This window comes from Rhamphochromis sp. 'chilingali' (genome assembly GCF_963969265.1).
Source record: "Rhamphochromis sp. 'chilingali' genome assembly, chromosome: 9".
Taxonomy (NCBI): domain Eukaryota; kingdom Metazoa; phylum Chordata; class Actinopteri; order Cichliformes; family Cichlidae; genus Rhamphochromis; species Rhamphochromis sp. 'chilingali'.
In genome coordinates this window covers 20,907,872-20,925,985 of record NC_137936.1, presented here as the reverse complement: position 1 = coordinate 20,925,985, position 18,114 = coordinate 20,907,872, and the positions used below count along the sequence as shown (strand labels likewise).

Genomic DNA, 18,114 nt, shown 5'->3' with positions numbered 1-18,114 from the left:
TGAATGAATGAAAAATAACTATTGAAAACAACAACTGTACTCACAACTCACTTTTGAACAGTATGCACGGGAAACAAAAAAGTGCATTAGCTGTTCCACAGCCTGTCAGCCACGACTTGCGCTGGAACCAACTCCGACAAAAAGTCCTGTTGTATGCTTTTGACTTCTCCTTCGTTGCCTGGGTTAGTTGAATTTCGGGCTTGTCAGGTCCCAACTCTTTAACTTGCAGTTTTTCTGCCATTGTCCTTCTGGCAAAAGGGTAGGTTAGAAGCGATCTAACCGAATTTGGGGGAGGCTGTGCCTCAACCGTTAACAATACCGCTGCCATCGTCTCTCTCTGACCTTATAGCTCACTTAGGCTACTGACTGAGGTAAAATTCTAGAACAGCAAATCTTCGCGCGTTTTCTGCAGGGGCGCAATTTTAAGCGCCCCCAAACCATTTAATTCAGCGACGCTGATAGGTCAAATATTTATTATTTTCCCCTGGCAACCATTTAATGATAGGCTATTTCGCTGCATATCAAGGGCGCTTTGACGAGCGCCCCAGAAGAAGAAAAACACCGTTTGTTGGTTGAACTTTAATGAGTCAGCTGGTGAAAATGTTAAAATACGCCTGGCTGTATATGGGCACACACATAGTAAAACTATCATTGATGAATTTTTTAAAAATATATATTTTTACTCCTCCACATTTGGGGGGGCGGAGCCCGAGCGCCCCCTATGGGCCAGCCGCCACTGGTGCCTGTGTATAAATATACAAACAATACACACATGCTTTCAATTGTGTAATTTAAGTGATCTAGTAGCTCTGCTTTGGAAGTTCAGTTCATGCTAGAAATGTGTTTTGGAGTTTGTACGTGTTTTGTCTCTAGGGGCCACCGCATATATTTATATATAAACATATATAAATAAAACCACTTGTTTTTACGTTAGTAATTCCTTTTGTGCATAATTTTATATTATTGTTAATAATAAATTAATTAAAGCAACAAAACAACCTGAAGAGCCGGTTCGGAGCCGAAAGAGCCGGCTCTTTTTAGTGAGCCGAACCGAAAGAGCCGGATCTCTAAAAAGAGCCGGAAATCCCATCACTAGTCCACACCGCTGTCCGCCCTCATCGTGACGCGCTAAGCCTCCAATGGGAAGATGACTGAAAGCCTACCAACCAAGAGGCACGCTGTGGGTTACCGGATAACACGCACCGGACCCTGTCTTAACAGTAGACTCATCCGGATGGATGACGTGCAGACAGACCGACACATGAGAACATCTGGTGTATTTCTCGAAGAGCTATCATAGGTTTTAGTCCCCTTAGACATTTTATTTGTGCTTACAGGATTTATTAAACATTTATTAAACAGGGTTAAACGGGGTCTTTGTATCCATATCGTAAAACAAAAACAAACAAATTATAAAAATTAAGTTGGAATTAAGTCAGAAAGGTAGTATATATTAATACATATTTAACATATTTTCATATTATCTCTGTGACAAATATTATTTTCATTATATTAATAAACTACGAAGATCTGATAACAGTCTACATCACATATCTTTAAAGTATTTAAACACTTTTTATGGTGATCTGAAAGATGTACGAAATATGTTATTATCTTTATTTTAAAAATAATATAATATATTTATAATTTTAATCAGGGCATTTGGTATCAGCAAAATTAGTGGAAAAAATGTTGTCAGCACCTGGGGTACTGACTTTTTGTTTTATACTTTGTGAAGCACTTTGTGATCTTTTTATCTAGAAATGTGCTATATAAATAAAATTTTACTTACTTACTTACCAGAAGCTCAAAACAGAAGTCAGTATTGGATAAGCTGTTTGGCATTGGCAGGGAAGATTTGACAAGTTTATAAGGGCCCAGCCCACACACTCAACTCGCTGCTCAATCCACAAATGCATTTTCCTTACAAGTGTGGCACCATTTAAGGGGAAATAAACAGGCTTTCTAACACTATGAGATTTATTTCCAAAAAGCATTGTTACAACAAAGAAATAATTGACCAAAATAAAACAAGTGGAAGCTCAGAGGAGGACATAACCAGTTTTTGAGACACCTGATCTGGGGCAAAATGATGACCCCAATATCAATTATGGATACCAAGTATTGTGTAAGGCAGGGCTCTGAAGACGTGGAGCTCTGAGGTTTGGTTTCTCAACTGCTATCTTTTCCCCCTCATTTGTTTCTGTGATGGACTAATCTTGAAGAATCTGTCCTGATTTATTGGTTTGGCAATAACTAGGAACCACTAAATATGGATCTAATGTTATCCGAGTCATGCTGTGAACACAGATATGCTGATGAATGTTTGCAGTTTTAAGGCCATATTCGGAGATGAAGCACCTCCGTTTGGCTTGTGACATTTTTTCTACTCTAAAATCTGGTTTCCTATTTTCTGTGTGATGTAATCAGAGGACCAACTGTCTTGGTGTATGTGGGCAGCATTGTCATTTTTTCACCCAATTTCTGTATCATCTAAATTGAATTGATAAAGACAGGAAAGGTACGGTGTAATGCACTTTTAGAATAAATACTATAAATACTAATACTGTCAAACTTTAAGCTGATGCTTGTGCTTCTCATCTCCTGACAGCTCTAGGTCTGACTCCTTGTCCACGATTGTGAGGAAAATCGTTTCTGCCTCAGGCTGCCCTCTGCTTCCTATAATTTGAACACAAAATGCGAGGTCCCTACAAAGGACACTGATTAAAAGTAAAGAGGTAAAAAATAAATAAATAAATAAATAACTAAAAAGGTAAAATTGACATACATCTCTTAAATCCTAAAGCTAGGAGTCTCAAACTGAAGAAAACAATTTGATTTTAAGCAACAGAATCAAAATATTTGCAATATTATCACTTACCCTCCCTTTTGGCCATAAAATGTGGAAACTGCCATTCCCCTCATTTAGAGCCCAACAATCTAGCACACAGTATAGTATCAAGGTTTCTTTCTTTCTTTCTTTCTTTCTTTCTTTCTTTCTTTCTTTCTTTCTTTCTTTCTTTCTTTCTTTCTAAGACTATACTGTGAAAGTATTTTTACATTCTCCACACCTGTCAACAGGAAAGTTGAGTTTAACATTTTCTTTTTTTCTTTTCTTTTCTTTATATGTATATATATATATATATATATATATATATATATATATATATATATATATATATATCTTTTTCTTTTTTTTTAACTTTGGTCGACTACAGGTAAAGTTATATCTAAGACAGTGTAGCACATTCAAAAACCAAAAAATAAAAATAGTTCACATGTCAAACGCTAATTTTTTAAATAAATTCTTTGTCTCTTTTCCTTATATAATCATATGAATTCAACTTGTTGTGCTCCACATATACGACTGGTCTCTCACAGGTTCTGTGCCCCACAGACTGACAGCCCAGGTATACAATGCTCTCCAACACCTCAAACTATTGTACCAGATTACGTTATTTATCCTTACATTTTATTGGCAGTTTGCACATCATTTACACTTTTTTACTTTTGTTTTGGTTCAAAAGAGAGTGAGCTCCTCTCAGTGGACAGCCTTGGATATAAATACAATGTGAGTGCAAAAAAGAGTCAGTTCATTTATTCCAATTCTGGTTTTTGTTTTAAGGGCAATACAGTGTTACCACACTAGATGGCAGTAAAGTCATTCTTCAACCGTCTGTCAGCGAATAAGTGTGACAATTATCCAAATAAAATTCCATTTATGTGTATTTGTTACTATAAGTGTGTCGTACTAACCCCATATATATAGTATAGTGATACCCAGCCCTCCTCGCAGTTCTGCTATCAGTCCCCCGCTTTTCTGAGGACTCATGTTTTAGGGGCGGTAGTCTGAAGCTATTCGTCCTTCTTCCTCACATATTCATTGTACAAGCCTGTAAGGACCGACTACAGCCGCGGCTTCCCAGAGACCCACGGCGGAGCTACATGAACATCCTCTTCGACAAACATTGACAATAATGGCTACTGAAAACTTCGAACTGACCGGCGATGCGGACAAAAACGGCGAGGCAGAGGTAAGGACTGCCAACAAATTCTTGTTTAGCAATATTAAGCCCCCACTAACATCCTGCTCAGGCTCAGCCAAGCGCACATTCCCACAGAAATAATTCCCAGTTTGTGGCAGTGTGGGATATTCCCGGTTTACACGGGGTTTTTTCCCCCATTTCTCTCATCTGTTCACTCCTCCTCATAATGTCGCTTGATGTAGACCAGAGTGACTGAACTTGTGTCATTCAAAGTATTAGACATGTAGTGAGCTAACTGTAGCCAGTTAGCTGGGGTTTGCTTTAATTTGCCTCAAATTCCAAGGCTAATTTGAACATTTTCTGACATTTTCCACTTGGTTTTGTGGTGTGAGAGAGAGCTCATCTGCTGTTGTCCAAAGACTCAGTTTACTTCAGATGATACATGAGGACGGAGTTTAAGCATTGTTCTGTGGAGGATCAGGTGGAGCAGGTGGACCAGCTCACCCAAAATCAGTGATAACATGTAACTAAGTGGTTTGTTCAAATAGTACACCTTTGACATGCCTTTGTGTCCGTAGTCTGAGATCAGTAGGAGCTTTATTTATATGAGATGTTTAGAGTTATCTATGACATTAAAGTAACAATGACATTCTGTGTTTTATCAAAACGTCCAAGGTGTCACTTGCATGAGAATACACTGCATGCTGACCTTAGCAGATGAGTGCAGTGGAAAGCTACAATAAAGTGTTGTGGGGTACACTGCTTATTCTGCGATAGTAGTCCACAGGAAAGACTCTGAAGTATGCAATGGGTAATCCAAACCCAAGGCAGAGAAACCCAGTCATTAATGATTGACAGGCTCATTTGAGTTGTATCAAAATTATTAGGTTACTTGATTAAGTGAATCTTATAATCAGTTTGTTACTACCACTATTAAATAGCTATTAGTTATGAATTTGATTAGTCATAATTTGAGTCGCATTAGTTGCATTCCCGATATGTCAGTAATAATTAAAAGTAATAATGATCAAGTCAGTGTGAGAGACATACACCAAGTTCTCACCTCAGAGTTCCTGTGCTCCTTAGACTGCGTAGTACATTCAGCTTGATTTAATATTAACCACAGACATTATATAAAACAGGAATGGCAGCCAAAGGTCACTCATTCCCATAGTAGTTTGGGTTATGGTGGCCTTTGGTTAGCTACACAATGAAAACCACATCACACATGAGCAACAGTCAAAGACTAAACGCAGTATTACAAGCTGATCATCCAGATTGCCCCATTAATGTTAGTGTTATGATTTCTAATCTTTACTAGTAATAGGCTTTCTTTTGATATGTAAAATAAAATAATACTGCTGATAGATGATGTGATCACATAAATAATGCAGCCCTGAGTCCAAAAAATTGAAACAGAGGAATTTTTTTTGCTCATTCTGTTTACCACTGTGTTGTCATAGCTCTTGTTGCAGCACAGTTGTTGGTAGATGTTGATAGAAAACCAAAAGCCAATTCAGAAGTACCTCAAAAAATTCTATCTGAAGATGGTTAAAGCTGTGGTTGTAAAAACACTTCCTGTCCTATAGAAACAGCTCTCTCTCTCTTGACCTCTGTAAAGACTTCCCTGCTGAGTTTGTGAGGTCAGTCCCTCGAGTTGGGTCAGAATGAGTTAAAAAGGTTGCTCATTGGCTAATGAGTTGTTAATCAGAAGTCATCACTCACCAGCCAGCGAGCATATATTGGATTTTTACATCACTATATATCAGTATTGATCTTAAAAATTGTAAATTGGTGTGGCCTTACTCTCTGACAATGTTTGAATCGAGGAAATCAGTTGTTGCACTAGAAAGCAAAGTATGTTCCCATTGCCCTTTTTACCCAACAGTTTGTTGTTTGACTCTTTTTGTTTTTTTGAGTAATGTGGGGTCAGGACATAATTCCTTTACTATAAACCCACGCTGCTGGAATGTGTTTGAAATTAGCAAGAATGCTGCTAGTGCAGTTTCATCTGAAGATCAGGGCCATTCAACTGTTTGTCAGATAGTACTGCAAGTGTCAAACAGAGACTAAAATATGCAGATGCTTTGATGATATTAATAACAATAATGGATTGCATTTATATAGCGCTTTTCGAGACCCTCAAAGCGCTTTACAATTCCACTATTCATTCACACACTGGTGGAGGTAAGCTACAGTTGTAGCCACAGCTGCCTTGGGGCAGACTGACAGAAGTGAGGCTGCCAAATCACACCATCTGGCCAACACCAGTAGGTGAAGTGTCTTGCCCAAGGACACAACGACCAAGACAGACAGAGCAAGGGATCAAACCGGTAACCTTCCGGTTACAAGATGAGCTTCCCGACCCCCTGAACCACGGTCGGCCGTAACCGTGGTTTCATCCATTAATGATATTTAATGGATGGAATCCCCAAAAGTTCTTTGCAGTTTTATATTTACGATAGGTGTTCTAACCGTTTTGGAAATAGGACTGTAATTAGTTGCCAGCCTACTTGTATCCCTTGAAGGAAGATGATTATCACATGTGGTGAACTATCTAGAAAACTTCAGCTAAAAATAGCAAAGACTAAACAAAGAAAAAGTAGCTCAGAGAGAGAGAGCACCAGTTAGGAGTTTAAGTATATAGTGAGTGAAAGCTGGTGACTCTCAATTCTACCTCATAAGTATCTTTTTCTCCCTCTGTGGCCTGGCAGGCTTTCATGGCTGCAGTCAGAGTCAGACCTCAGCCTATAATGTTGCCAACCGGTGCACACGGTTGGTGTTGTTGGGCAATTAAACCTCCACCCAGCTGAAACTTTGAGCAATTTGTATGAGAATCTCAATAGGAGAAACTGGGGTTTCACCAGTGACCATAGTTTCCTGTGACGAAAAGTTTTAATTTTTTTTTTTTTTGTTAGTTCCAGTTAACTTGGAATAGAAACTGAAGATAACTACTACTTTTTTTTTCTCTTTTAGTGCTTTCTGTTCAGTATTGAATAAATAATCTTGAGTATGTCGCAGTAATCAAACATGTAACCCTGATAGTGGGATAAGTGTGGTGATTTCACCCTGTATGATGTCAAATGTATGCTCTAACAAATACTTATTCATGAGATGTTAATAAGCGTCTTCACTCACTTTCCCCTGTGTTTGGATAGAGATCATTTTGGGGGTTTTGTGACCTGGTCACTTGGGAAAAAAAAGAAATAAGAGGATGTGTGTTATTTATGACATTTGGCCCAAATCCAACTCCTTCTCCTTCTACTTGATGAGAGTTGCTGTTCAGTTTAAAAAAATACTTTCACTTCCATTAATATCGTCCACATCGCTTCTCAGGTTCAGCATGTGACATGTTGAAACAACACCCAGACATGGACAATGCACCATATTGCTAAAGACATTCAGTGAGATTTGAGAAGTCATGTGTTGACTAAAGCAGGCGATAAACAAACTCTGGGCTGTTTGTCTTACGTGAAGCTTAGTCAAAAAATATCCTGTTTCTGCTGCATTATTTTTGTCATTTATAGTTCGGAGCCGACGAAAGCTGAATACAAAAGAAAGTCATTCTTAATCATGACATGTTGTTCTAGGGAAACCAAAACTGTAAAGTGAGCCAGTTACATTTTGAAATAAATTCCATTATGATGGCAGCAGCAGAGGACTTCTCCCTCTTCTGTATATTAAAGTAACCTTGTAAATACCCCAGTTTATGCAACAGAACAAGATCGCTGTGCTTTTTAGTTAAATTGTGCAAAACAAGTACTACATTCAAGTGTGTTTATTGTGATTTAATTTAATAATTACTAAACCGGTAACTTACCTGAATGTATTAATGTTTTGAGCTTTATCGAGAGTAGAGCTGTTAAATGTGATTGTGTGTAATATTCACTGTCTTTGTTATACTTATGTTGGGGTTTGTGTTTGTGTTCAGACCCCGCGGTGGGGCCATGAGAGGCGGCTACAGAGATCCCTGAATATGAACCACTATGCCAATAAGAAGAGTGCAGCAGAAAGCATGTTGGATGTAGCTCTGCTCATGGCTAATGCCTCCCAGCTGAAGGCAGTGATGCAGCAAGGACCAAGCTTCACCTTTTACGTGCCCCTCATTATTCTCATTAGCATCTCTCTCACTCTGCAAATCCTAGTCGGAGTTCTGCTCATTTTCATAGGTAAGTCTGGAGGTTGTTGCCAGATTTCCATTTGCTTAACTTTGTTACAGTTTTCTTGGTATTTTTGGCTTGAAACCTTTAAAAAAATCAAAACATGAGCCTATAGAATTTTTTTTAATTCAGTGTAAACCATAATGTTATTATCTTTACTACTTTAATTTATAAAGTGATAAATAGGTATTATTCATAAATGTGTTCATAAATGCAATTTAAAAGTTGTTTTTTTCTAGTCGCTGTCTAGGGATGGGTATTGATAAGATTTTCACGATTCCGATTCCAGTTTCGATTCTGTTTAACGAGTCGATTCTTTATCGATTCTCTTATCGATTGCAAAAATGGCAAATATTCATTGTCAGCTATGTGAAGTCTAAGTTTAAAGCATGTACTATAACGTGAAGGAAGATTGTTAAGCCTTTTAACCAAAATTCTCAGCAAAATTCTCAACTTTAAAAGTAAGCAAAAGAATTTTAAAATTAATACGATATTTGACAGGAAGCCAGCGTAAATTTGCTAAAACTGGAGTGATGTGTTCATTCATTTTAACACCTGTTAAAAGACGGGCAGCAGCATTTTGGACTAACTGCAAGCGATGGAGAGATGAGTGTTGAAGACCCAAATAGAGAGAATTGCAGTAGTCTGTTGCGGACACTTGCTTCTCTAATTTAAAAGAGCTACCTGAAAACACTCCGAGATTCCTTACAGTTTGAGAAAGATGAGAAGCAAGAGGACCAAGGGTAGTTAGCTTAGTCAGTTAGCTTATCAAAAGGGACATGACTTCCAAAAACCATAACTTCAGTCTTATTTTCATTTAGTGTGAGAAAATTCTGAGTTAACCAGTCTTTAACATCATGTAGACAGTTTAGCAAAGCCTGCAGGGGGACAGAGACATCCAGATTCAAGGGAAAGTAAATTTGGATGTCATCAGCATAACAATGAAAGGAGATGTTGTATTTCCTAAAAATAGACCCCATGTATAGGGAGAACAGAATTGGACCCAAAACAGACCCCTGTGGCACACCACAACACAACGCAGAGGAAGAGGAGTATTGCCCAATAGTAACAGAAAAAGAACAACAACGTGTTCAAGTCTTGATAAAAGAATTTTATCATCAACTGTGTCAAAGGTGGCAGTCAAATCTAAAAGGACAAAAACAATAGAACAACCTGAGTCGACTGTTAAAAGATCATTAAAAACTCTTAAAAGCGCACTCTCAGTACAGTAATGTAAAAACAAAGAATTACCCGATTTTTTTTTTTTACCTGATTTTTGTTTCTAAGAAAAATGAGAGCCACATATGAGGATATTCGTTTAAAGAAGAATTTCGATAGAACAGTAGCAGTATAATGTCCTCGTAAGTGGATATCAGGCCCTTGTAGAGAAAAATTGAGTATTTTGGTCTAAATAACCCAAAATGTGATGTCCCCATATGTGGACGCCAGGTCCTAGGAGGCTAACGCAGAAAAATTCACTGGCTCAAACTGCTGAAAAACAGCTGAGCATTTAGAAAGTGAATCTAGGTCTAACACTGCCTGTGAATGCAGGGACCTTAAAGCAGAGATTTTTTCAGTGAAATGTTTCAAAAAGTTTTCACAGTGCAAAGGAAGCTACACTAGGAACAGTGGCACAGGGGTTAACCACAGAATAAAAATATTAAAAAGAAATCTGGGCTTGTGACTACTGGTAGAAATTACACTGGATAGGAAAGCAGATTTTGCAGCTTTATCAGTTTTCTGATATTTTGTTAAGCGGTCATGCAGGATGCTTTTTCCATTTTCTCTCTGCACGTCGTGTCTGAGAGCACGGGTGGTTTCATTCAGCCAAGGTTGACGTGAAGATTTGGTGCATTTAGATAGCATGTATCACTTGATTATAAACAGACCCATAAACATTGCCTTGTTATGTAGTGTCTCACTGAAGGAAAGAACTAATTATACATCTGAGGGCAGCAGCTGTCGGCTAATTCATATCTTATCTTTCAGTATTGATGTGACAGAAAACGGTATTGCCCCCATGTGAGGAAATGAGGTAGTTCCTAGTGACTGTGCACAAACAGTAATAATGACTAATGTTTCCATTCCTCTATACTCACGATTATGTTTTTCTTCTTCTGTTTAGTTAAGTGGAATCTAAATGATGAAAGAAATCACTACAGATTGGACATCTTGGAGAATGTGACCACAGCTTTCGTCTTTATCATAGTGGTTATCAACGTCTTCATTACGGCCTTCGGTGTCCAGCAGCCCAGCTCGAGCGGTTGATTGTGTTTTAAATAGTTTTCAATCCCTACTGATCAATTTAGTAAAGGCAGGACATCCAGACAGGGAGAGACAAGATATTTATTCACCAAACTGGCTGGCATGCAGGTGTATTTGCTTTTCTGTAATTCAACCTATCAGGTCTCAGGAGAACCAGTGAACTCAGAGAATCAAGTTACATTATATTGTCTCCTGTGTGTGTGTGTTTCTGAGTAAAAGGAGTTCCTCAGACCATGGCCAGTCATGTAGGGGAGACCGGGGACAGTTGTAACATTTTTGACATTTCTGTCTGTAAATTGGAGCTCGTTGAAGGTAGTGGATTCAAAATGTAATGCAAAGTATTTACATGTCTCTGCTATTAAATAGTGCAGCTATTTTCTCTGCAGCACAATTACCCATTGCATGGTATGGCTTCAAACACGAAGAGTGAAATGTTACAATTAACCCCATAGTCTGGGTTAGTTGTAACATATCCTGGGGTAAAATGTAACACAATGAAATAAGGGTACTAACAAAACATTAACATGTAATCTTTGTTTATTCAACACATGAATGCACTTAGAGCCATTTATGTAGCTGTGTGTGTGTGACAGAATGCAGAAATCTAGCTTTTGAACATATTCCAACCCCCCAAAAAAGACAAATTATGGAATTTTCTGCAACTGAATATTTCATTCATTTTGGTTGGTCTTCCTTGAGTTTGGCCTCATTGGCTCAGTGGGCATTATAACCTACAACTCTTGCACCAATTTTGAACATAACAATGAAGCTGAAAAAATGTAGTTGTTCACCAGCATCGCAATTCCATTACTTTTTATCATACCTTGGTGTGGTTTGCAAAGTGCTTCAGAAAGATGAGGAAATCTGTTTCTTGCACCCATCCTGACTTATTTCCACTACCAGTACTTCCTACTGGTCCATCTCTGACACAGAGGTCTGCATAATGTATGTGTTGGAACACAAACAGTGGAGGAATTGTGTTGCCAATGGCATTAACCGCATATACTAAAGCGACCAGTGAACCTCTCTCTGCTGATGTCGTTGCCCCAACTTGTTTAATATAAGTTAAAGTAATAGTGTGGTAAGTTGTAACATCTGCATTATTGTTACAACTAACCCAGACTGTTGCTGTTACAACTGACCCAGACTCCTATAGCCATGAACTAGCTAACATTACAGCCAATGGCTAAAACATTAGCACTAAAGACCTACACAGAATATATCCCCATAGACATACAAATAACATAATTTAAGTTTGATGAGTTTAACTGCAAAGCAGATAATGCTATTACAAATTGAAATAAAATAGAAAAACTTACTTTTTGGCATACAAATTACTTTTTTTCATGTTAAACTGTCTGTGTTTGACAAAATGTGCTGATTTTTCACATGTGATAGCAGAACTGAATTGGGCATGCACAGGATGTGTCATGGCTACTGAACGGACCCACGCGCAGACAGTTCTTTCAAGGAAACAAAAGGGGATTTATTTACAATAGGGATCACCTTAGTGCAAAATATATGTACAGTGAGTTGGGAGGGGGTCCAGGGCTCCAGGGAGAGAAGGGGGGGGGGAATCCACACACACGCTTCCTCTTCCACTCAGTCACCGCCACCGCTCCTCCGCACACACGCACTCCTCTTCAGCCGCACTTGCTCCAACACTCCACACACTGCCCCACTTGGACAGGTCCGGTGATTCGGTCCAGAATTCAGGTGGTTCGACGTTCCAGCGGTGAGCTGCTCTGTGCCACTGCCTTAAATAGCAGCTGGGGAAATCAGCCAGATCAGCCGCAGGTGGACACCATCCACAGGGGTGCGTGGGCCAAGAGTGAGAGCCCGTAATGAGCTCCACCCAGGCAGAGAGGAAGAGGAGAGACAAAAAACTAAAACTAACAACAACAAAACCTGTAGCCAGCGTGGGCCAACCAGAGAGACACGGGGACCGTGACAGGATGAGTCACATCATTTGAAACTTAGCCCTGATTGGAGAAATTGGAAGTGTTACAACTGACCCACATTACAACTATCCCCAGTCTCCCCTACATGTGTTGATCAGTTCTTATTTCATGTGGCTATTAACTAGTCTGTTACCTCAGATCTTATAATGCTCAGGTTACTGATGCAAATAAGTAATTGTCTGTATGCAGAAAACAAACATCAGGAGCAATAGTCACAATCACTGTGAAGGTTTCCCAAACAACAGCTAAAGAAGACCACCTGCTTTTATTTTGAAGTTCTGAAACAGGGTAGTATGCCACAGTTACTACCACAGAATCCAAAGAAAATTAACAATGGTGAGTGCATCATGATTCATTCTGTCTTGCTGCTGTAAGAGGTGTTATATGTGTAACAGCTTTACCATTCTAATAATGTTTACAGTGGGCCTTAACTGCTTTATTTTTTAAAGAGCTATGCAAAATCTGTCTAAAGAAAATTTCAACCTCCTAGCATACACCAGCTCATTGTTGACCCACCTATGGTTAAGAGTTTTTGGTTTGGTTAATGTCCACCACGTTTCTTGGTCGTGGCTCAAAAGTTGGGAGGTCGCCTTGCAATCGGAAGGTTGCTGGTTCGAGCCCCGGCTTGGACAGTCTCAGTCGTTGTGTCCTTGGGGACGACACTTCACCCGTTGCCTACTGGTGGTGGTCAGAGGGCCCGGTGGCGCCAGTGTCCGGCAGCCTCGCCTCTGTCAGTGCGCCCCAGTGGTGGCTGTGGCTACAATGTAGCTTGCCATCACCAGTGTGTGAATGGGTGGGTGACTGGATGTGTAAAGCGCTTTGGGGTCCTTAAGGACTAGTAAAGCGCTATACAAATACAGGCCATTTACCATTTTTATAGAATTTTCACCTGAATGGGAAACCCCAAATGAACCAAAAAGAAATGTATTACACCTCATCAACGGTGGTTGAAATAAAACCAAACCCTAACTCATGATGGATTACCGGTGACCTGGTGGATGTTAACAGGTTAAACTTTTTTCCTTGCTTTACGAATTAGTTTGTTTTTCTGTTTGTTTGTTGTGAATTATATGGTTACTTTTAGACTTTTTTAAATGCATTTTTAAGGATCACTGTCTTTATCCTTTAATAATCTCCTGTTACACACTGCCTATTTTTAAACAATTTGTTATACAAAATAAAACTACATAACCATCAAGTTGAGTGTTTTTTTGTTGTTACTGGTTTATTGTGCGAAGACAAGTCAGTTTTACAAAATAGCATCCCCACATGTAAGGCACAGGACACACAAATCATGACAAACTGGCTTTATGTTAACTAATTTTCACCACAAGTCAAATTTTTATGTTTAGAGGTTGTTGATTACAAGGCACAAACACAAAAATAATTTAAACTACAATTTGCCACAATATTAGCATCTGACATCCTGAGAATTAACCTTCAAACCATGAAGAAGGTTTAAGCACCATTACTAGTATATCTTGTGTGCGTTTTTACAGAAAATACTATGAAGTTGTATTTGTTTCAACATTTGGTGCAAGTTAATTTATTGCTAGACAGTATTTAAAATAGGCAGGAGAGGCACAGTATGAACAACAAGACAAAAATATCCATACTATATGATACAATATGGATTTATAACTGTAGCAAACTAAATGTAACTACTTCAGTGAGAAGTTTGACGCCGGGTTTTCAGTGCATTCAGTGGTAAGCCAAACGAGGACATTAACAAACATTAACGTCCTGCTCGAAACAGCGGAAGCAAAGAGTATGATAGATTTCCGTTCTTCAGCTGCTCGGTGGAAAAACAGGGCGCGGTAAGTGACACAGAGTCAGCTAAACAGTAACGGGGAAGGTCAAGGAACGGTTAAAAACAATTTAAAAAAAAAACATGGTTAGAGATGCCACGAAGTAGGTGGCAATGCCTTAACCGTATGTGTGTTGCAGGCCACTAGGGCCAATTCCATCCTTGTCAAGGGGAGTGCTAACCTTCTCTCCTTTCATACAACACAACCTCCCTAAAGCAGGACGTCGTCATATATACCCGCGAGGACACAGCTTGGTTTCACTCACGGTGTCACTTCCAAACTTTAGTCTAATTGAAAAGGTCGAATATTTGTGGTTTTCTTCAAACGAGTGGTTCACTATTTATGTCTTCTCTGTTTTCAGTTACATTCGATATTTATGTTTTCAATTGGTTGCAACTCTACCCACACTGCACTGCGGTAGGAAGCCGTCCCCGCATTGGTAGATGCAGTCACGTGATTGTAACATTCGCTATAAAGACATTTAAAGCATTACTTTTATGGATTTGGCTTGCCCCATGTGGCACTGGATTGTTCACACGTTTAATATCCTTTTTGTATTGTGAGAGGCGGAATTTGGGGAAGTTCTTATGAAACAGACGTAAATTTAGTGATGTAGCTCCTCTTTTAACCACAAGATGGCAGCCAGGGGCTGTTCTTGACCTAACTGAAGAGCTTAAAACTAGTTCTTAAAAAAAAAAAAAAAAAAAAAAATTGTTCTTAACAAATCATAGATTAAAGTCAAGAACCACCCCATTATTTAGTTTTCAAATTTCTCAGTTTGAAAAAAGTAATAAAGTTGGATGTTAGGGAAAAAAAGTTTTAAACTAGTTTTGTGGAAGCATTCCACAGCACAAATCCTCCATTTCATTTCCCTACACCAGTTTTAACCTCAACTGTATTAATCCCTCAAAACCATTTAAATGGGATACTTTCAATTGCGAAGTACCAAATGCAAACAAGCAAAATAAGCGTATATATCATTTGCACTGTGTACATGATTACCTTAAAACCCTTGAAAATATATAGTGTGTTGTGCTTTGGTAAAAGCAGCAAGAGCAGAACAACTGAAGAAGACTCCCTTTACTTTATGAGGCTTTCCTCAGTGTACCATATAAGAACTTCTTGAGCTTTTCTTTTCAGTCCAAGAGCAGCCATCCCAAGTGCCCGGCTTCCTCCAGTCACTTTAGCTTCTACACAATAAGAAAGAAATAAAAATTACCTCTGGAAAAGTGAAAATTGTTTTCACACTATTAAAATGAGCATTTATATAATCCTGACAATATAAAATGAAGTCATGTGAAAAATTTGGGAGAAAAAAGTTTACCACTGTAGTAATAGAAGAAAGCCATTCCCACTACAAAAGTGAAACAGCCCATAAAGAAGAGGGGACCTGCAAAACAGGAAGCACATAAAAAATTAGGCATCATGTCAGTGCTAAATAATTAGATACAAGTTTTGCCTTGAATAGTTTTGTCACAGTTTTGAAAGTTATTTTTTAAACATGTGTAAAGCCCTCATAGCTTAAAAGCAGCATCACTGTTTATGTTTTATAGTTTTGTTTCTTAGTTATATACATAAATAAATTACACTGTATATTACATGGCACACATGCTGGCACTAATTCTTTACTCTCCCTCCAAATCTTACCTCTGTCATTCAAAGCATGTCTCTGTTTGATGACCTGTGGAAGTTTGAGCGGATCCAAGGAATCTGGAAGCAGGATGGAATAAAATGTAAAATATGCCTACATATATAACCACAATTACTCCCCATAACCTCCAAAAAAACTGATATGTATGAAAGTGGTATGATATGAGTATAAGCCATTTCAGAGACGAACCTCTGAGGTGAAGCCTTGTAGGCAAACTGTAGTAGACCTCCTCAACATGCAAGTGAAGCGCCCTGTAAAATTCCCTGCATGCTTCCTCTCCTTTCCCTTGTAGGTGTGTCAAGAGCTCACCCAGTCGAACACTTGTGGGTACATCCAAGTTTCGGAACTGGACAACAGTTAACAACAGATATTATTTGTTAATCTTACACTGAAATCATTCACTATGGTGTTTTAACCTCAAGATTTTCAGAACCGTGAATGCTTTCCAGGTGTCTGTATAGGAATATTTTCACTTGAAGCGATGGGACATAAATAAATACATTTATTACTGGAATTTAAACTAGTTTATGTAAGCGTGCCTGCTGAAATACAATGTTAAAGGCACCTGACGATGCTTGAGCATTTTAATTTTATGCAGCTTCACGCTTTTCTTTCTTTACTCCTGCTATCCTGTTGACTATGGTTCCATTTTCAGAATGAGGTTCTGAAAATCTGCAATCACTACAATTATAACAACTCTCCAAACCCCCTTTCTTTCTTCTTCTTCTTCTTCTTTTTAAACCACAGACCTGACAACTTTTTTATAACTGAGCATGAACAAAAAACATCCGTTATTGTGATGTATTTCCAATCAGCGCACACTTTAATGATCTTTGAACACAGCAGCTTTAACCAGACATTAACACCTCCACGTATATATCACAGTAAGGAAAGATGAAACTGTGATACAGGTATGCAGATGTTTCAATAGTGGTTTTGGTCTGGGTTTCTAGATTGCTACACCCCTAGCAACCACTGCATAAACCATAGCAGCTACCATAAACAGCTATAGCGAAACCAAATGCTGCATGCAAGTGATCAAACTAGTAATAACAGCATAGTTTATACAGCTTGTGAGCTCATGGCCATTCTGTTGCTGTTTGACTGGTTTTATTATGCACTTGCAACTACACTAATAAACACCGCAGTGTATTTCTAGAGCAGTACAACTTCGATTTTTTTAACATTGTTTTACTTGAATGTTATTCCGTTGCACCACTGTCAGTATGCGACAGAGACAGTAAAAGGCTGCTGAGGAGGACTCACTTTGGTTGCCTCCTTGTCAGTGAGGATCTGCGGGTAGATTCTGTTGAGCTGCAGGATGAGTTTATCCACGACTTCTGTGTCCAGTCTCGGGTCATGTTTGAGGAAGGTGCTGTCCTCTGTGAGCTGCTCACAAAAACTGTCTGTCGGTGTAAACGGAGGCGTTAAACCCATTCGTTATATGGGCAGTTGTTTGTCAACAGGCTAGCATTTTTCTTTGGAAGGGTACGTAAGTAGGCAGTGGTTTACTCATAGAAAAGAAACGTTAAAGCCAGTTATTTTTTCTCTCTCGAAACTTTAGCAAGAGTGGAGTATGAGGCGTGGCGAAGTTAAGAAACTTCAAAGTCCCGAACATGACTTGGAATGAGACGTTACATTATCTTTGGCAAAGCGCAAACTTCAGCTTGCCACTGCTGTCGTAATATTGGTCACTCCAAGCTAATCGGGTCATATTATAGCAAAACTGAGGGCTAGATAATGTAGAATAAGCGTTATTTGTTATTTTAGGTAAAGAAATACACAAACCTCCCATTGCAGAGTCCCCCTGTGCCCTCTGTTGGACACGCCCGCTGACGTCATGCCGCCGGCAGGGATGGGCTTACGTCAACGTCTCCCATTAAGGAAAAAGAACCTTTTTCAGCGCAAAGACTTTATACAATGCAGCTTTTGCTGTAACTAATTAGAACTGTAACAACTTTATTTAGATCTATTTGTATCATAATTGATGTATATTTTTTATGTCTATACACATAAGTGCAAAATGAGAGCTCTATGTAAAACCACCTAGTTTCACTTAATGTTAATAGCGTAAATAATGTTGCTAATGTTAGATGTGATATAGTCCATCACTGACCAATGAGTCATTCAAGCATAAAATGGGTATCCGAACTCAAGGGAGGAAGCAGCATTGTGTTTACACTAACATGTCAAATAACCAATTTTAAATAGTATTTTCAGGTACTTTGCTACTAGCTGGAAAAACACGTTTTTTTTTCCATTTCTTTTAATAAATATAAGAAA

General features: G+C 38.7%; 2 protein-coding genes across 2 annotated transcripts; one reads left to right on the top strand and one right to left on the bottom strand.

Moving 5' to 3' along the window:
* The first annotated feature begins 3,679 nt into the window (after positions 1 to 3,679).
* ninj1 (ninjurin 1) lies at positions 3,680 to 14,896 on the top strand. The gene is made up of 3 exons (XM_080892565.1): positions 3,680 to 4,034; positions 7,918 to 8,155; positions 10,272 to 14,896. The coding sequence occupies exons 1-3, from the start codon at positions 3,978 to 3,980 to the stop codon at positions 10,412 to 10,414; spliced, it is 438 nt and encodes a 145-aa protein (XP_080748691.1). The 5' UTR covers positions 3,680 to 3,977; the 3' UTR covers positions 10,415 to 14,896.
* Positions 14,261 to 17,663, bottom strand: card19 (caspase recruitment domain family, member 19). Its single transcript, XM_080892564.1, has 6 exons — positions 17,620 to 17,663; positions 17,098 to 17,237; positions 16,021 to 16,177; positions 15,828 to 15,890; positions 15,505 to 15,570; positions 14,261 to 15,370 (listed from the first exon to the last, which is right to left on the bottom strand). Exons 1-6 carry the CDS (start codon positions 17,624 to 17,626, stop codon positions 15,261 to 15,263), a joined length of 543 nt encoding a protein of 180 aa, XP_080748690.1. The 5' UTR covers positions 17,627 to 17,663; the 3' UTR covers positions 14,261 to 15,260.
* Positions 17,664 to 18,114: the final 451 nt, after the last annotated feature.